At 52.9% G+C, this 18070-nt stretch overlaps 1 protein-coding gene across 5 annotated transcripts in view; it reads left to right on the top strand.

Annotated features, from left to right (window-relative positions):
- The window catches only part of LTBP2 (latent transforming growth factor beta binding protein 2), a 68337-nt gene that overhangs the window by 45887 nt on the left and 4380 nt on the right, over positions 1 to 18070 (top strand). For 3 of the 5 annotated variants that reach the window (XM_048948569.1, XM_048948570.1, XM_048948568.1), the window contains 24 exons: positions 2112 to 2186; positions 6083 to 6205; positions 6517 to 6681; positions 7281 to 7511; positions 8068 to 8090; positions 8401 to 8440; positions 8688 to 8783; positions 9498 to 9623; positions 9869 to 9997; positions 10290 to 10409; positions 11283 to 11402; positions 11554 to 11676; positions 11805 to 11930; positions 13454 to 13576; positions 13856 to 13981; positions 14079 to 14201; positions 14381 to 14512; positions 15273 to 15398; positions 16015 to 16158; positions 16401 to 16592; positions 16704 to 16784; positions 16962 to 17090; positions 17293 to 17433; positions 17593 to 17760. In XM_048948569.1, the coding sequence (XP_048804526.1) occupies positions 2112 to 2186; positions 6083 to 6205; positions 6517 to 6681; positions 7281 to 7511; positions 8068 to 8090; positions 8401 to 8440; positions 8688 to 8783; positions 9498 to 9623; positions 9869 to 9997; positions 10290 to 10409; positions 11283 to 11402; positions 11554 to 11676; positions 11805 to 11930; positions 13454 to 13576; positions 13856 to 13981; positions 14079 to 14201; positions 14381 to 14512; positions 15273 to 15398; positions 16015 to 16158; positions 16401 to 16592; positions 16704 to 16784; positions 16962 to 17090; positions 17293 to 17433; positions 17593 to 17760 (2982 nt within the window). The remainder of the gene's footprint in view (positions 1 to 2111; positions 2187 to 6082; positions 6206 to 6516; positions 6682 to 7280; positions 7512 to 8067; positions 8091 to 8400; positions 8441 to 8687; positions 8784 to 9497; positions 9624 to 9868; positions 9998 to 10289; positions 10410 to 11282; positions 11403 to 11553; positions 11677 to 11804; positions 11931 to 13453; positions 13577 to 13855; positions 13982 to 14078; positions 14202 to 14380; positions 14513 to 15272; positions 15399 to 16014; positions 16159 to 16400; positions 16593 to 16703; positions 16785 to 16961; positions 17091 to 17292; positions 17434 to 17592; positions 17761 to 18070) is intronic. The other 2 variants (XM_048948571.1, XM_048948572.1) reach the window with 2 other exon arrangements.

Here is an 18070-nt window from a genome sequence, read left to right as displayed (position 1 = left end):
CCCAAGCAAAGCCTCTGCTCCTGGGATGGCTGACTCCAACGTGTGCCTGGATGCTTAAAAATCATCCTACTAGACTGCAAAATGCCTATTTCCATGCATTTGTTTTTTTCTCATTCTGTGCTCAAATATTGTCTTAGCTGAAGACAGAAGAGTTGGAGGTGAGGAAGGGCAGAGGGGTATGAGGTCTGTGCAGAGCCCATCATGTCAGTGCCAAAGCCACAGGGCAGAAGTGCCCAGGAGATGAGGCTCTGAAATCACACCCTTGAATCAGGAGCCAGGGCACCCTGCCCAGAGCATGCCTGAAATCCCTCTGCCCAACAGATGAAATTCAGCTGCTCTATCAGTGGGCTCCGTCTCCAAGAGAAACTCTTCCCAGAGAGTGTAGACAGACAGATAGACAGACACAGGAGGACAGGATCTCTGCCCTCTCCAATGAACAGATCTGCTCTTTCCCAGGCATTGCCCTTTGCCAGCTTCCAGTGGAGCAGCCTCCAAAGCCACTCTCTCATTCCTCCCAGTGGTGTGGGAGAGAGATGGACACCGACTCCCCTTTGCAGGTTCTTTCCAAGGAATATATGTTACTTTGCAAGACTAGGATATCCACCTGCAGCCTTGTGAGAGCAATTTGCTGCACTAATGAGCTGCAGCTGTCTTCAGACTTGCCTTTTACTGCTGAGGTGGCTCCAGACCTGCCTGCTTACCCCCATCACCATTGCTTTCTGCCTCGTCTTCCCCCAGCAGCATCTGGCTGCGGGATGCTGCACAGGCTTAGTTTCTCTGCAGGGGCTTTTTGGAGAGGGAGCAGAGCTCTGACACGTGTCATCACTGTTTGATCTCCAGCATGCTTGGCTCCCTGTTGGAGGACTCACGCATAACGATGCTGCTTCATTTGAGTGTCTGTTATCACATTGTGCTGAGGCTGACAGATGCATCCAAGCACAGTTAATGCCGTCGGCAGCCCCAAGCCTGCAGGCTGTAGTGTGGGAGGACCTGGAATCCTGCTAGGGTGCCAGAGGTTGTTTTTCCCTTCCCGGAAGGTTGGAAATATATCCAGTGATTCTTAGTATCACCCCTCTCCCTTAACATCCAGATATTTATGTGCCCCTGCTGTCTACAATCCATGATTGAATTGCTGAAGGAGTTGAGCAGGCTTTTCTTCTCAGTCATTCATTCAACAACTGAAAATCTCTTTCTGCACTTGGAGAGCCTTGCAACTCCATTAAATGCACCTGGGGAAGTGAGATTTTCTCCTCTCTTTTCTGCTGCAGGCTGGGGAACAGCTTGTGTTCCTCATATCTGCTCTTTGTTAAGCCCAAGTGTCCTTGAATTGCTTTAAGCTGCATCATAGGGTCAGAGTGTCCAGGACAAAGAATTATGGACAGCCCTATTCTGCCCCCAGAACACTGTCACTGAGCTGTTACATGCTCTCCTCATTTCCGCTCATTTGGTCCAAAACATTAAAAAGAAACCCCGCCCTGGGAAAATCCAATCCCTAGGCTAAGTACCCTTCTTTCTACCCCACCCCAGGCTTACTCACTCCCCAGTCCTTCACTTGCTCCAAAATACAATGCCTAAAACTACCTTTGAATTTATGAATTTATTTTACTAGGTTTTAATAATTTGGAAGAGATTGAATTGTGCAGGTTATAGGCCATTTTGAAACTTAGAACAGCATTTTAAACAACAATTGGAAATCTTTGGTGAGAGTGATTGGGGTAGGATAAAAAAGAAGGAAAATGTAATAAAGAGGCCCCAGGCAGTTACTGCAGCATCTTATCATGGACCTCTGTCATTTTCTCCACTCTGATCCTCCTTGTCACATGCCGTCTGACTCTCCAGACTGGCCAGGGTGGAGCTGAGGTGGCACAAGGGATGGATAATGAAGCAAACGTAGCACCTCTGGGCCACCAGGCTAGCACCTACCAAGCAGTAGAAGCTGCTGTTTGTGAAATGTGGCTGCTCCCACCTCTCTCTCTGCCCTGGGCATCATCTCAGGTTTGTCCAGTGCACATCCAGGGGCCTTATTCCCTTCTGCAAGGAGAGCAGGGGGGAAGGTAGGACCCTGGTAGATCTCTGCTGCCTATGTCTCTCACTGTTTGCTTTCTTCCCAGCGCACCCCGTCGTTGAGAATGGACAGGTGGAGTGTCCCCAGGGATACAAGAGGCTGAATAGGAGCCACTGCCAAGGTGAGGATGCTGCTTTCTTCTCTCTCTCTCCATCCACTGTCAGACAGAGATGTAATTATCTACACAAGTAAAATAAAGTCATCTAACTTACCTGATACAGATGTACCAAAAAGTTTTGTGTTTCCATGAAACATGGGAAAAAAAAACAGCTAACACTGATCTCCATGACTCAGCCTGTACATGCAGTCAGCTCAGAGCTGGGCCAGCATGAGAACGCTCACTGTTTGGTCCTGCTGATGGGATGCTCACCCCACTGTGCTCACAGTGAGGATCTGTGCTTCTGCTCTGCCAAGAGTCAGTGCATAGCTCTTCTCTTGTAATCTGAAGCAACAGCAGTTGTGCTGCCTGAAAACTGTTTTGGAAGGCTGTTTGTTCTTTTGCTTATTTATTAAGAGTCCATGAAAGCAAATCCCTGTGTTTTGAGTGTGTTGCTGTCAGGTTGCTTTGCTGTGCTGCTGGAGTCTATCTGTTTCTTACTCCCATGGTCCCCCAGCTCCACATGAGGATGGCACCATCCCTCTGTGTTTCTCTCTGGTTCATGCTTATTTGGCATTCTTCATCCTACAGTGTTTTCATTTTCCATGCTCTGACTGAAGTGGAATTTTTCAGTTCCCTTCTCATGATTCACGGTAAGATGCGAGGTGACATCTAGAAGATGCAGCAGGGAGCCTGGGCCCTGGCCATGCAGACCCAGGGCTGGTAATCTAATGACTCATCTCTTGTAGCTGGGACTTTCCACCATGCTTACTTAATTAATGATTCAACCTCCCCCATCATCCTAGGGGAGAACTTTCAACAACACAACAGCTTCTATTCTCTGTGGTGCTCAGTTCTCACCCACTGTGTGGCCATGGGCAGTGCAGTGGGTATGAGGAGCCACCCAAGGACATGCAGCCTGAGCCTGAGGAGCAGAGCAGCTGAAAGCACTGATGTCAGTGAGCAGAGGCCTGCTGCCTTCCTTGCTCACCCTCTGGAGCAGGGTGAGGCTCAGCATGCTGAGGAGCAGAGTGTGATAGTGTGGTGTTGGCTAGGAAGATGTTTGTATGCAGGAAGAAACATGGAGCAAAGACTTGCACCTACACATGTTGCTTTGTAAGTTGGGCTGGAGCATTGCTCTGCAGTCTGCTGCCTTGAGGTGCTTTTCTGATCCCTGCGGTTGCTGTGGAACATTTATCTGGAAGCCCAGAACCTCTGTTCAAGGTCTGGAGCAAGCAATTTGGCTGGTAGTTTGTGGGAGAAGCTATGTGGGACCTTCTCTTGCCAGCCCAGGTAGGAGGGGAGCCAAGGGACCAGATGAGAGCTTCTGGTTCACAGGACCTTAGGAGAGGAGCTACCAACTGCTCTGCTGAGCTCTGGCTTTGCATGCTGGCAGAGGGTCCTGGCAAGAGCTCACTTTGTGCTGGTCTATATGGACAGTGAGGATTGTCTGATGCCTTCCAGCAGAGGAACAAGGAGCTCATCTCTGTGAGAATTCCTTTCCTTCTCTCGCTGCTTCCCATTGAGCAGGAACAGGATTTAATGAGAGAATGGCTAGAAGATCCAGCCTTGGCTGGCATTGGCCCCACAGTCCCTACAGACTCGAGATGTTCTCCAGATGTTCTCCAAAAGAGCCTGACCCAGCTTGGCTGTTTCTGAAGGGCACAAGTGGACTTGTGTGGGGTGAGAGGAAACCATGAGACAGTTTATGGCCCTTGGTTCATGGCCCTTGCTGTGACTCTGGCAGGCTGCAGGGCTAGGAGTGTTGGCATGGAGTGCCTGCCTCTTGGGATTTCCACTATGGGTGGGTCTTCTGCTGCAAGTGGTGTTGGAGGCAATGCAACAAAGTGGAAAAGAGGGATTGGGCTGAGGCCAACATGTGGCCCTGGTTTAAATTAAGCTCACAAAGCCTAGTCCTTAGTGCTTGTTTGTTTTGTGCTCTCATTACTCTAATCCCTTCAATCCCCTTGTTTATTCAGAGGCCAAACACCTCATCCCTTTGGTGTGTCAGAGTGACATGGCTCTCAAGGGGTGCTGGGCAGTGACAAAGATCAGCTGGCAGCTTTATAGAAAGACCAATCCCTTTATAGGAGTGGACTTGTGGCACATTTGGGGTCTGGCCACTATTTTTTTCTCACGAACTCTGTCTTGTACTTGGCACAGAACAGGAAAATGCCTGTCACATCGCTGTCGCAGCCACCCCTTCTTCTCAGAGCAGCAAGGGACAGGTAGGCAAGTGCCACTGCTGTACACAGGGTGTCTGCATCACCTGGGACACAAGGTCTCTGTGGATCCTTTTAGAGGATGCCAAGCAGGGTGCTTTGTTGATCTTCCCTGTGCTAGTCTTTTTTATCTCTCAGCTGAATTTTCTGCTCTGAGGCCACCATTTCTGCTCAGTGCACAAAGAGATATTCTTGGGACTCTTTTGCACTTCTCTGTCTAGAGAAAGTACAAGAGATGTCCTTCCTCAGGACATGGGATGATCAGTGAATATGCAGGTGTTGTCTGTGCCTTCCTGGTAGGAAGGCTTCTTCAGTCCTGCTAAGCAGCGATGCTTCAGCTCTGAGGAATAAGCTAGTAAAAGCTTTTCCTGAGCCTAGCTCAGGAAGGCTCTTCCATATCTCCATTCTTATAAGTGTCACCTGAGGTTTTACCAGGGCTTCGCATACTGGCAGTAGGACTGGGTCATTGGAAAGTAGTTGGCATGAAGCTGCCTAGCATCACATTGGCACTTCTTGCAGCAGCATGATCTGAGCTCTTACTATCTTTTCCCCTCTCTTAGCTGGTAGCATATGTTTCTTAAAGTCATATTGGAGTACTGCTGAAGCTCACACAGTTCCTGACACCCAGCTCTTCCTGCGCTGCTTGTGCCTCCTGAGACAGCACATCCCGTCATCATGCTTACTTCTCTGGGCCAAGGTCTTTAGCAGAGATGTAAAGCTGGATCAATCCATGTGGAGTGCTTCCTTCTTGCCCCCCATCCTGAGATCTGCCCTCAGCTTCCCCCCTTTACACATCTTTTGCCAGTCCTCATCTTCTCCAGCTTAGCTCATACATTCCTGTGTGGTGCTGTAGGGAAGGCTTTGCTGCTGGCCAAATGGATGAGACTGATGGTTTTTCCCTGGGAGAAGCTCAGCTCCATTCTAAAGACTGTGCCTGATGTGTGCTGAGTCAGAGGCAGCACTCGAAGCAGTGCTTGAATGTGGTGGCCTCCCACATGCATGACCTGTAAGCCAGGAGACAGCACAGTGGTGAGCTGGAGTCTAGCCCATCACCCCTTTGCCTGGCACTGGGCTCTGTGTGGGGATCAGACCTTCCTGTGTGTCCACACTGAGTTTCTTATCAAGGATCCTATGCAGATTATGTGTCCTGATGACCCAGGGTGAGATGACAGGACAGGATCTGCCAGCCAAGGCTTGCAGTCATGACCTGGATGGCTGTAAGAGTGATCCTAATGGGGCAGCTCTCTGATGGATCTATGTCTGTTTTCCGTGAGGACTGCTGAGCAGTTGTTCCAGATCATCTGCAACTGCAGCCAGTGAGTCCGTGCTGCAGATATAGGACTGCTATCACCATGGAGGTTCCTAGTTCTAATGCCTCATTTAAATTAGAGTTTTCTCCCCAGGTTTTCCAATGACACCGTCATGCTGCTTCTCACAGAGATTTGCAGGACAAGTATCGCCTCCACCCTCACTTTTCCCACATCTCATATCCCCAGCTAAGCTGGAGCCACTGCCAGCACCTGGGAAGGGCACTGGTTTCCGCACCCCTCTGTTGTTCTTCTGACCTTGAGGCACCAACATGGCTATGGAGGATGCTGACTTGGCTGAGCAGCAAGAAGGGAGAAGCAGGTCCACCTCACAGCCCTTGTTACACAGCCAGAAGCTGCCAGTTGAGCTGGTGCTCTCTCTTCCCCACAGATATCAACGAATGCTTGATGCAGGGCTTGTGCAAAGATGCCAAGTGTTTGAATACCCGTGGCAGCTTCCGCTGTACTTGCAGACCTGGCACCATGTTGGACCCCTCCCGCAGCCACTGCATCTGTAAGTGCTCCAGGGGCAGCCACAGCTCAGTGAAGCTGCAGCATGCTTTGTGCCTTTTGCGTATGTGGGAGGGTGCACACTGCCCACACCCGTGTGCAGGATGGGTGTCCAGGGAGCCCTCACGTGTGGTGTTTGTCCATGGATGTTTCATTGCCTCCTGCTCTTGTTCATGGTGCAGTCTGGAGGAAATGTGCCTGCAAGGGGGTGGGGATTCCTCGGGAGGCAGAGATTCCTCGGGTAGGTTCCCAAAGGGGAGGTTTTTGTTGGACTTAGAGCCAGCCCTCAGACACTGACCTGCCATTGTGTTTCAGCTGACAAAGCAGTGTCGATGGAGCAGGGGCTTTGTTACCGCTCAGCAGCTGGAGGTGTGTGCTCCTTCCCCCTCTCCCACCGAATCACTCAGCAGATCTGCTGCTGCAGCCGCGTCGGAAAGGGCTGGGGCAAGAACTGCGAGGAATGCCCTGTGCCCGGCTCAGGTGAGACTAAGAAACTGCTCTGCTCCAGAGGGAGAGCATAGCCATGTCTGAGCCTGGCTTTGCTTGGCAGCCCTTCTCTCTGACTTGCCTTCCCTCACGTCTTCTGGAATGGGGATGAGTTGTCTCACATGGGGTAGGATAGAGGGAATGTGCAGAAATCCTCAGGGCTGGGGAAAAATAGTATGAGAGAGAATGGCCTCAAGTTGCACCAGGGAAGGCTCAGGTTGGATATTAGGAATAGCTTCTCAGAAAGAACGGTAATGCATTGGAACAGGCAGCCCAGGGAGGTGGTGGAGTCACCATCCCTGCAAGTTAAAGAAACTTGTAGATGTGGTACTTAGGGAGATGGTTAGTGGGTGTCTAGATCTACATCTAGTAGCCTAGATGTGTTTCTAGCATTATGTAGCCCTTAGACACCTCCAGAAAATGTTAGGATCGGAGAAACTGGTACCTGCATTCACATAGATACCTCTCTGTTTTCACTTCTTTCCCCTATATGCTCCATCATCGTGTCTGAGTGCTATGAGCATGTGTGTTTGTGATCCCCGCATGCTTCTCTTTTCCCACCTCCAAAACTTTTATTTAATTTTCCCCTACAGAAGCATTCAAGGAAATCTGCCCAGCAGGACACGGCTATACCTATTCCAGCTCTGACATCCGCCTTTCCATGAGAAAGGCAGAGGCAGAAGAGCTGCCCCTAAGCCTGGAAGAGCACAGTGAGAGCAGCAACTGGACATTAGACTGGGCAACAAGGAGACAGCAGCTGCAGGACAGTTTGCATGGGAGTGTCCTGGAGGCGTTGCCCCACCCTGACATCTCAGCAGGAGAGGGTAATTAGAACTGCTCCACCTGGTTTCTCTAGCAAGGGAGGGCAAACTCCCAGGTTCTGCTACATCCTCTTGGGTGAACTTGTAGATGATGTGGGCTTTCTGCCCTTGTGTAAATACACAAGGTGTTGCTCTCAGCCCTGCAGTACTCATGGGGCACGAGACACAACTTCTTCAGGACTTGCAGAGGAGGTTGAATGCTTCAGGCCCTTGTGACTGCAGTCTTACAGTTGGTGCTTACCAGCCAAAATGCCTTTCCTGGGACTTCGGGTGTGCGTGGGAGCTCTGGCACTGCAATCCTTTGGTGTTTGTCCAGTGCAGCTGGGGAGAAGCATGACCAAATGCTTGTGCCAGAATCTGCTGGAGTGGGAGCTCCTGGGGTCTGTGAAGTGCCGGGAGAGGAGTCCAGGGGTATTGAATGTGGTAAACTTGTGCAGGGAGAGTGAGGAATTACTGCAAAGAAGTGGTTTAGGGGTGGGATGATCTTTGAGCAGCCAGGGTATAATGAAGGTGCCTGACCACCTTGTCTCTACTCACCATGCACTGTTTCACTTTCCAGGTGAAGTTTTTCCTGCTGGGCAGGTGAGTAACCTTTGTCTTTCCAAATCGAGGTACATCCATAGTAGCACGTTGGCTGAGTTGCTGTGACTGAGGGCGCTGTGCCAGTTACCTGCTCAAAGGCTGTTAGCTCACGGCAGGAGCAGCTGGAGACTCTGACCGGTGTTACCTCCAATTTGCTGGGGCTGGGATTGCAGCTCAGGCTGGGGTTGCATCTCAGACTGAGGAGTGAAGCGTAGGTCCTCATTCCCCACTGTCAGACCTTGGTGGACATGGGACACTGCATCTCAGCAACATACAGGTGCTTAGAGGCGGTCTTGTGTTTCAATCTCAGGATGCTGCTGATACCACCCCAGAGCCTGAGGCGCGCAGAGGTAAATACCTGGCTGGTGGGAAGACAGGGTGGGAGTGATGAAGAAGGGGCAGCAAGGAGAGCACAGAAGCTCTGAGATACCTCCTCTGCATGGCATGGGCAGGGGTGGATGATGGAGGGCTACAGGGATGTGGGGATGGTGCCTCTCCAGCGGGCCACGCTGGTTCTGCAGGGAGCGAGTGGATGAGGTTGAACAACATAATGCTGAGGTTGCTGCAGCCACTGTTCTTCCTGCTCGCTCCCCTCAGCAGTGGAAGAAGAGTCCCGGCATGCTCCTCCCCAGCCTGGCCCTACTACCATCTGGGCTGATGCTGCTCCAACACAGATACCTGCGCAGGGCTCAGGTGTGTGTTCCTCACCTTACTGCCTGCCCTTATGGGGACATTATGAACTAAGCTCTATTTTGGAGCTCTTTCTCTTCCTCAGCCCTCTTGCCATCTAACACCTGGGAGTGTCATCCCAGCCCTGCTGTTGTGTCCCAGCCCGGGGAAACAAGCCAAGAATGGGGAGGCCTGAGGACAACCCTATATGGGAGCACATAGCTCAGCTTTCAGGGCCCTTTCCTCCAGCTGTTCATCCGCTGGGCAGCGAGCGCCCGGTCAGGGGTCACACGCCTGCTCTGGTGGCTGCAGCGTGAGCTGAGTCACCGGGAAGCTGGGTGGAAGGGGCGGCATGTGGCTGCCTGGGCGGCTTGTTTACTGCATGGAAAACAAGAAGGCTGTTGTTCCAGGGTTGTCTAAGTGTCTGGGAGTGCAGCCCCAGCCCTCCGCCTGGGGCTGGAGCACCTTTGGGAGCAGGGCTGGCGGAGGCACCTTGCTAAGGAATGCGCCTCCCTCAATAGCCTTTTGTTTGGGGTTGGGAGGCCATGCTGCGGCCCTCTCCTTGCTCCCCACTGCCACCCACTACCATCTGCACCCTACTTAGCAGGGGAGGGGCCTGCTCTCACCCCCATCTTCCAAGGCCTCCCACCCTCTTCATCTCCACCCCTCTGTGGGGCTGGGGCTGCGGTGAGCACTGCAGGCGACTGCAGCCCCTAACCGCATGCTCTCTCCACCCAGGGGCCAGCGGCTGTGCCTCTTCATCCCTTGCCTGTGGAGCTGGTGTGTGTGTGCTCACCCCGGATGGATACAGCTGCTCATGCCACCCAGGCTATACGCTGCACCCCAGTCGTCTGCACTGCATTGGTATGTTGGCACCTCCTCTGCTGCCAAGAGTGAGAAGGGCAAGTGGGGCCAGAGCAGCTCTGAGGCTGGGGCCAGTTTCCCCATTCCTTTTGCTCAGGGACCCCTGCAAGGTACACTCTGTGGTCCTCCTGGAGGAAGGTTCTTTGGCATTTCTGCTGCTGAGCTTCTGCCCAGCCACTGCACAGTGGGGCTGGTTGGGAACAGCTCATGGTGACAATCTGTCTTCCCTCCTTGCCTGAGCACAGATGAAGATGAGTGTCTGCAAGATCCTTGCGCTGGAAAAGGTCACTGTGTCAACAGCATGGGCTCCTATTCATGCCTCTGCTATTCTGGGTACGCTCTGGTTTTCTTGGAGAGCAAGCAGAGTTGTCAGGGTAAGTGGTGCCTACCTGGCAGTGCACTGCCACCTCTTTAGGGCCTCCACATCCTTCCTCCATTGTGCTCTTCTGTGTGCATGCATATACTGCTCACTGCTTCATGGCAAAGGTGGGGCAGTCAGGCATGAATGGGATCAGGAGCAGAGCCCTGGCATGTATTCCCTGGGCAGATTTGAGCAGATGGAGCAACTCTTCTGCTGCACCCAGCTCTGAAGGGGGGAAGGCTTCAGGACTTCACATAATCACACAGAGTTGTAGGGCTAGGACTTGTCTCCTTCTGTGTTGCCAGATCGGGATGAATGTGAGCAGCCCTCTACCTGCCCAGGACAGCAATGTGTCAACACCCCTGGTTCCTACCGTTGTGAGTGCAAGGAGGGCTTCGCCATGGGCCTCCGAGGACAATGTGAAGGTGAAGCTTCTGCTGCCTGTCCACCTCGCTGCAGGGTTGCTCTTTCTGGAGTGGATGATGGATCAATCCATGTTTGCCAGTCCTGTACTTCCCCAATGGATGCCTGTCCTCTCCTCTATCTGTGAGAGGGACAAGCTTTCCTGGGCAGCCAAAGGGGACTTCTCCCAATGTCCTCTCCAGGGACAATCCCTGCAGAGCATTTGGACCAGTCCAGTGCTCACTTCCCATCCTGGAAGGAGATGCCTACGCATTTTTGTGCCAGCTTAACTCTGTGACCAGACACCTCTGCTGGCCAATAATCTGCAGGGAGAGCAGGCTACAATGGCTCAGTCCACCTATCCCCACAGCATCCCTCTCGCTTGGCATGATCCAGGCCCATCAGAGAATTTGACCTCGTGAATACACACTGTGCCTTATCAAGGATCCCCCTTCCTCAGTAGCTTGTCTCCAACAGAGTTATTGGGAGTATATTTTAGGAATACTGGGGAAACAAGGTATGCACAGAATGCTCTACCCCCGCACGGCCTCCAGAAAGCACACGCCTTAAGGACTTCCTGAACTAGAGTCTGCCTCTTAATCACAGTTATGAAAGTCTCCTGGCAGAGCAGCCCTATGCAGATGTTGGCTGAACCTTTTCCATGCCCATGCACGTTCCTGGCCCTGGCAACATCCTCTGGCAGCAAGTTTTGCTGCTGGATTATGTCAGCCCTCAGGTGTGGGTGTAGGATCCTGAGACAATATGAAAAGCATTGCCTGAGCCCTGGCAAATCCCTCTCACCACCCTTTGGGCATCCCTGTCTTGGAGGGGCACTCTGAGGACCCAGCTGCAGGGGGCATCCTAGAGGTGTCCACAAGGTGTGTGTTTCTTGGCAGATATCAATGAGTGCATGGATCCCAGCCTTTGTCCCCATGGGAAGTGTGTTAATACTCCAGGCTCCTACAGGTGTGTCAGCTGTGCAGATGGCTATCAGCCCAGGAATGGAAGATGCATTGGTAAGGATTTCAGACTGCCTCTGAGAGGCGCTTACAAAGAGCCAGGAGCACATGCAACATGCTTGTCTGGCACAGTGCCCTCCTGACTTGGGTGGTGGGGACAGACCTGAGCATCCTGCTGTGCCATGTTGCCCTTTGCTGTGTAACACAGATGTGGACGAGTGCCTGGTGGAGAGAACCTGTGCCCATGGACAATGTATCAACTTGGATGGCTCCTTCCGATGTTCCTGCTACCGGGGCTATGAGGTGGCACCTGATGGGAAGAGTTGTGAAGGTACAGGGGACCTTTTGCTTCTACCTGAGTGCTGACTCTCTGGACCCTGTGTTGGCCAGTTCCCTCAGCTCAGCTGCCCTTAGTCATGGTTTCTTCATGCCCTCACTCTTCCTCCCTTGCTTACACAGATATTGATGAGTGCGCAGCCCAGGCTGCCTGTCCCTCCAGACTCTGCCTCAACACCGAGGGCTCCTACTCCTGCATGGCTTGTGATGCTGGCTACACCGTTTCTAGAGATGGCAGCACATGTGAAGGTATCCTTCTCCCTGGGACAGATGAGTGGGTGTCAAAGGGAAGAAATACCCAGGAGGAGGAGAGGCATAGCCATACCTAGGTTGTTGGTAGGGCATGGGGACCTTTTTAACATCAAGATCCTTCTACAGCTCTTCAGCTTTCCAGTCAGCAGGTAGCATGGGGGCTGCAAGTGGATGCTGCCTAGGGCAGCAGGAAGGAGATTTTCCTCACTCAGGAAAGAGATGAAAGGAAGGACTCATAGATGAGACTCCTGGACTAATGGTGACCTGGGGAATGTTCGCTAAGGCTGGAGGAATACATGGAAGCTTGAAAACATGGGCAGAGAGGAGCTGCGTGTGGTTCAACTCAGAAGTGGGAGAGAAGAGGGAAGCTTCTCCTGCTTCTCTTCTGTGTAGGTGTCTGAGGAACCCAGAGTGAAATGAAAGTCACATTCCATCTGATTTTTGCATGCTGTTCCTCTTTCCCAAGACTTCACGTGCGCCCTTCTCAGCCACCTTGCCCCAGCCATGTCACAAGGGCATCTTATCAGGGTTCGATACTGTTTGGATCACACTGACCCAATGGCAGTATGGCATGTTCTCCTGCCTTCACTGGTGGCCTTGTCTGTGGATATGGGTTTCATATTTGAAAAATGATAAGGGTTTCATGATAGTTTTGTGATAAATAAATTAGGTTATGGTTCATCTCCCAAAGGAAATGCTACTTGCACCCTTTTGAAACTGAACAACTGGGTACTCCTACCCTCAAATGCTAGAGAGTGATGCTCATTTACGCTTGTGGCATGCTTATTGCTCTGCAGAGACAAAGAGAAGGTCCCTTCCTTGCCTTTAAAAGCTGCCAGACTCAGTGCTTTAGCTCCTGATAGGGGAGAAGAACAGAGCAGGACCTCTTCCACTAGCATGCCTTCCAGTGCCTGTGCAGCACCTATAAAGGGAAGTACCACCTTCATTCTGCCTTGCACATGGTTTCTGAGAAGGAGAGCAAAATCCCTTTAGGTAACAGCCCAGCAGAATGACAGTGAGAACCATTGCTGCGTTGGGGCTCAATGTGGGGACTTGCCTCCTGCCCTTGAACCTCACCTGCAGAGCCTGTAATGTGGGGACAGGTGAGTGGAGCAGTCCTGAATGATGGGGCTACATGAGTCTGGCCAACTTTTCCAGAGGGACATCAAAGCAAGGCTGGCAAATAGGAAAGCAGAGCCACGGGATGCATGGCTGATGCTGGGGTACTTTCCTGAAGTCTGTTCAGATGCAGTTGGCCAGAGAAAGGCTCTGCACTGCCCTCTTGGTGGTGGTATGCAGTGCTGAGCAGGAGATGGACAGTGGGACTATAGCCCTGTGTCTGTAATGGAGGAGGGTGAAGGATGTGGACTGACTTTTCACTGTGTTTGATTACTCCAAGATGGCAGCCCAGTCCTACTTTGAGGGCTGACAGCTGTGTGACAGCTGCCCTAGATGGGGATCTTCTCCAGTGCTGGCAATATTTGGGACCTCACTCTGTGCTGTACCCTTCTGCTTGGCAGATGTGGATGAATGTGCAGACCTTGCTATTCAGTGCCTGGGGGGAGAGTGCCGGAACATGCTGGGCTCCTACGAGTGCCGGTGCCAGGCTGGCTTCGAGCTCGTCAATGGCACCGCGTGCCAAGGTACAAACCCCATACCTGCAACCCTCGGGGTCTAGGGCATGCATACTCCCTATGGATCCCCTTCTTTCTTGACAGGGAGGATGCCTGTGCCAAAGCGGGTGATGCCACCACACATGGCACACCCATAAGATGGTAGCCAAATGCAGGATCACTGTGGATAGGGAAGGTCTCTCTCTCCATGTCAAGAAAGTCAGGGACCTGGAGCCCTGTAAGAGACCATGGAGAGGAGATCCACGTGGTTCAGGGCTGGGTGAGTCTCTGATTCTGCTCCCATTGCAGATGTGAATGAGTGCCTAAACAGTGAGATCTGCAGCCCCAATGGCGAGTGTCTCAACAGCCATGGATCCTACTTCTGCATCTGTGCACCTGGCTTCTCCAGTTCAGCTGGAGGAGTCAACTGCCAAGGTGAGCTGGTGGGTGGTAGGGACATAGCTCAGGTCCTGCACCTTCCTCCCTCACTTGCTGCAATATCCAGCTTGATGATTTGGGCCTGATTTTGCAGATGTGGATGAATGCACAGAGAAATCCCGGTGCTCACAAGGCCAGTGCCTGAACACAGAAGGCTCCTACAGGTGTCTGTGTGAAAATGGGTTCAAACACTCCCAGGAGACCGATGACTGTGTAGGTGAGAGCTCATTGCTGGGGAGATCATCTTGAGAGCTTCCCAGCACCCAAATTCGCTGGTGACTTGCAAGGAGGACCAGCAAGGCTGAGGATCTGGCAAACTGAGCCTGACCCAGGCTGTGCCCTGAGCAAGCAGGACCCCAGTTGACCATCCCTGTCCTTTTGCCGCTCTCCCTGCAGATGTGGATGAATGTAAGGAATATGGGGATGCCATCTGTGGCACATGGAGGTGCCAGAACAGCCTGGGCTCCTACCGTTGTATCATGGGTTGCCAGCCTGGCTTCCACTGGACACCCCTGGGTGACTGCATTGGTGAGTTCAGCCTGTGTCCCCATCCCCTTCCTGGCAGGGACAACATGCCTATGGAACATCTTTGCCAGGGATGTAAAGAAGAAGAAGGAGGAGGAGGAAGCGTGTGGCCAGTGGGGAGGCAGATAATGCCGGGAGTTTGTTTTCTTGGCTGAGCTGCCTGCTTGTGTCTAGACATCTCTTCCTGGCATCTGGAACAGACACTACATTGTGCTGTCTTCCGCTTGGGGAGAGTCCTGGGCAGGTTACAGCCATCCCAGGCTCGGGGCTGGACTGGAGCTCCCAGTGTGTGGCAGCACTGGATGAAGGGAAAGCTTCTGCTTCACTGTACTAGGCATGGCTGAGTTTAGCATTTCCAGCTCCAGTATCTGGCAAAAGGAAAAGTGCAAGAGGAGTTCTGCAGTTTCCCTGTCTCCCCCAGCTCAGGGAAGGCTGCAGCAAGGAGGAGCTGCTTCTGGGCTTAGTGTTCTGCTCAGGACCAGTGAGTGGGACCAGTGGGCTGTGGACTCTGTGCATTGCAGGGAAATCTGCCCAGTTCAGCAGCAGGAGGGTTGTGGGATGCTCATCCTCAGCCCTTTATGCTTGTGTCATTTCTCCTGTCCCTCTAACCCTCAGACTCATAGTCAGGGGATGAGCCATATCCAGTCCTTCACATCAAGGTGATGCTTGCCCTGATCTCCAAGCTTCGGGGTCAGAGCAGAAGGGGCTGGGCTGAGGGCATCGATTAGGCTCAGGGTAATTGCTGCAATTCCTGCCACTGCAGACATAGATGAGTGCGCCAATGAGACGCTGTGCGGGAGCCATGGCTTCTGTGAGAACTCGGATGGTTCCTTCCGCTGCCTCTGTGACCGTGGCTATGAGAGCTCACCTTCTGGCCACTATTGTGTTGGTGAGTTACTTTCTGGGACCCCTGTCCCCTGTTATCTCTCTATTAGTAGTGAAGAAGATCCATCAGCCAATGCATGACTGGTGTGGCAGTGACCCTGCTTTGTGATGACTCCCAGAGCATGAGCAGGGTCTACATCCATGCATTGAGAACTTCAGACACAGATAGGAGAGTCCTTCTGGAGGAAAAAAAAACAACCCTCCTGTGCTGTTCCCTTAGCACAGCAGACCCTTGACACGTGGTTAGATCCGTACGTGACCCTGTTTTGAGCAGGAGGTTGACCTTAATCTGACCTTAATCTGTAACCTTAATAGAGACCTTAATCTGATGGAGGTTCAACCCCCCTCAAACTAAACTGATCCTGTGGTGCTGTTGCTCACAGCAGCTGGAGCTCTGGCTGCTTGGATCCCCTGAGAGCAGGGCAGGAAGCTCTTCCCATCTTTGCTTTGAGCCACGGTGCCAAGAGAGCTTCCAGCTCTCCCCCAGCAACTTCCAACCTCACCAAAGGGTGCTCTGCTGCTGTAGACCCACAGAGCCTGGCCATGCTGAGGCAGGGCTCCCAAGCATGCTCTGACCTCCCACCTGTGGTCTGCTACCCATCACTGCCCTTGTTCTGCAGATGTGAACGAGTGTGAGCTGATGGTGGCCGTGTGTGGGACCGCACTCTGTGAAAATGTGGAGGGATCGTTCCTGTGCCTGTGCCCCAGCGACCATGAGGAATACGACACAGAGGCAGGGCAGTGCCGGCCACGGGCAGCCGTGGGTGAGAAGCAACTAGGGCAGGGATGTGGCGGTGCTGGCTGGGGTGGGGAGAGCTGAGAAGGTTGCAGGAGGTGCCTGGGCTGTAAGAGCCCATGCAGGTATGGGAAAGCCGCCTTCTGGGGAGAGCCAAGGATTGTGAAAATGAGAAGGCCACTGATGGGCCTGCTCTGGGACCTTGTGGCTGGAAGGTATTGTGCTGCAGCATCAAGGGCTCCATCCTGTTCCTGCTCCACTATTTTCTAGAGGGCCCTGAAGGACACACAGACCAACCCTCTGACAGCATGGAGCGCAAGCAGTGTTACTACCACATCAGTGACGTTCGCCTGTGTGACAGTGTCCTGGCCAAGAACGTGACAAAGCAGGAGTGTTGCTGCACCGTGGGGGCAGCCTGGGGTGACAACTGTGAGACCTTCCCCTGCCCCATCTTGGGTACAGGTAGGACGGTGACCACAGCACTCCCAACGGGGCCCATTCTCTGCCCAGTGGGTTGTTTGCGCTAAAGAGCTGTTTGCTTTCTTCCCACCTTGGCATCTGCCTCCTGGCCAGTGGAGTATCAAGAGATCTGCCCTCTTGGGAAGGGCTATGTTCCTCAAGAAGATCCACTCTCAGGAAAAGTCTCCTTCACAGGTACTAGCAGGCACCATTTTCTCTCTTTTCTCCCAATGGGGAGAGGGAAGGCACTGCACAACGACCTGCATGGAGATTGAGCCCCAGAAATATCTCCCTGGGGTTGCGGTGCGGTATGCTGACATCCTGTCAGAGAAACCTCTGAGACATGCTTTCTCCTCTCTCTGCTCCTCTCAGACATGGATGAGTGCGAGACCTTCGGCTCTGAGTTCTGCCGCAATGGACAGTGTCTGAACACGGTGCCAGGCTACAAGTGCTTCTGCCGTACAGGCTACTTCTATGATGCTGGCAGGCTTGAATGCATAGGTAAGATGACCTCAAAGAGCAGCAGCGCCACCACTGAGTGGAGATACAGCAGAGCTGTCCTTGCAGGGCCAGATCTGGCCAAGAAGCTCAACTGTGATCCTCCAGGGAATGGGAGAGGTGGCAGGATGCATTTGGGCAGGGAATGAGCCCTGCTGCCCCTGCCTGCCAGCCTGAGACACTGTTCCGTCCTACATGTGGACAGATCAGGATGAGTGCCAGAACGAGGTGTACTGCATCAATGGCGAGTGTCTGAACACGGTCGGCTCCTACCACTGCTTTTGCAGCCTCCCACTTGTGTTGGATGCCACTGGCAACCGCTGTGTGAACTTCTCTGGCAGGGCAGGTAAGCTCTGGCATGCCTTGGACCACCCCACCTGCAGCAGGGTCATCCCTGAGGGTGCAGGAGGGACTGGGGCTGGGGTGCATGGTCATCTCTGCCAGGACAACAAGTGGCTCTATTCTGAATGATTTCCACAGCATTCTTTGCTCATGTCACCTGCAGATGCCCTAGAGGAGTATGAGATCCACCTGGACGTCTGCTGGCAAACTGTCTCTGACTACATCTGCCAAGACCTGCTGCATGGCGAGCAGACAACCTACACTGAATGCTGCTGCCGCCTTGGTGAAGCCTGGGGCCAAAACTGTGCGCTCTGTCCACACAGGTCCTCTGGTGAGCAGGGTGGTGAGGGAAGCACTTCTCAGGGGAGCTGTGCTGTGCCATGCTATGCCATGCTATTTTGTGGCTGCAACCAGGTCTCCACTTGCCATCCTTGTTGCTGAAGCCAGCCCAAATGAGCTACCTGCCTGTCCAGGGCTGGGCAGCACCATGGGGCAGAATGTACCTTCCAGCTGTTTTGAAGTGGTCTGAGGTGATGGAGGGAGGGGTTGCTCCATCCTTCATACTGCTTCCCTCAGGTCTTGCAAGCACCAGACCTGCTTAGTCTAGGAGAGGAGAGGCACTCAGCCTGAGATGGGAGCAC

The sequence above is a fragment of the Lagopus muta genome, chromosome 6 (assembly GCF_023343835.1).
Source record: "Lagopus muta isolate bLagMut1 chromosome 6, bLagMut1 primary, whole genome shotgun sequence".
Taxonomy (NCBI): Eukaryota; Metazoa; Chordata; class Aves; order Galliformes; family Phasianidae; genus Lagopus; species Lagopus muta.
The sequence above is the reverse complement of the archived record's forward strand: the minus strand, read 5'-3'. Positions and strand labels throughout refer to the sequence as shown.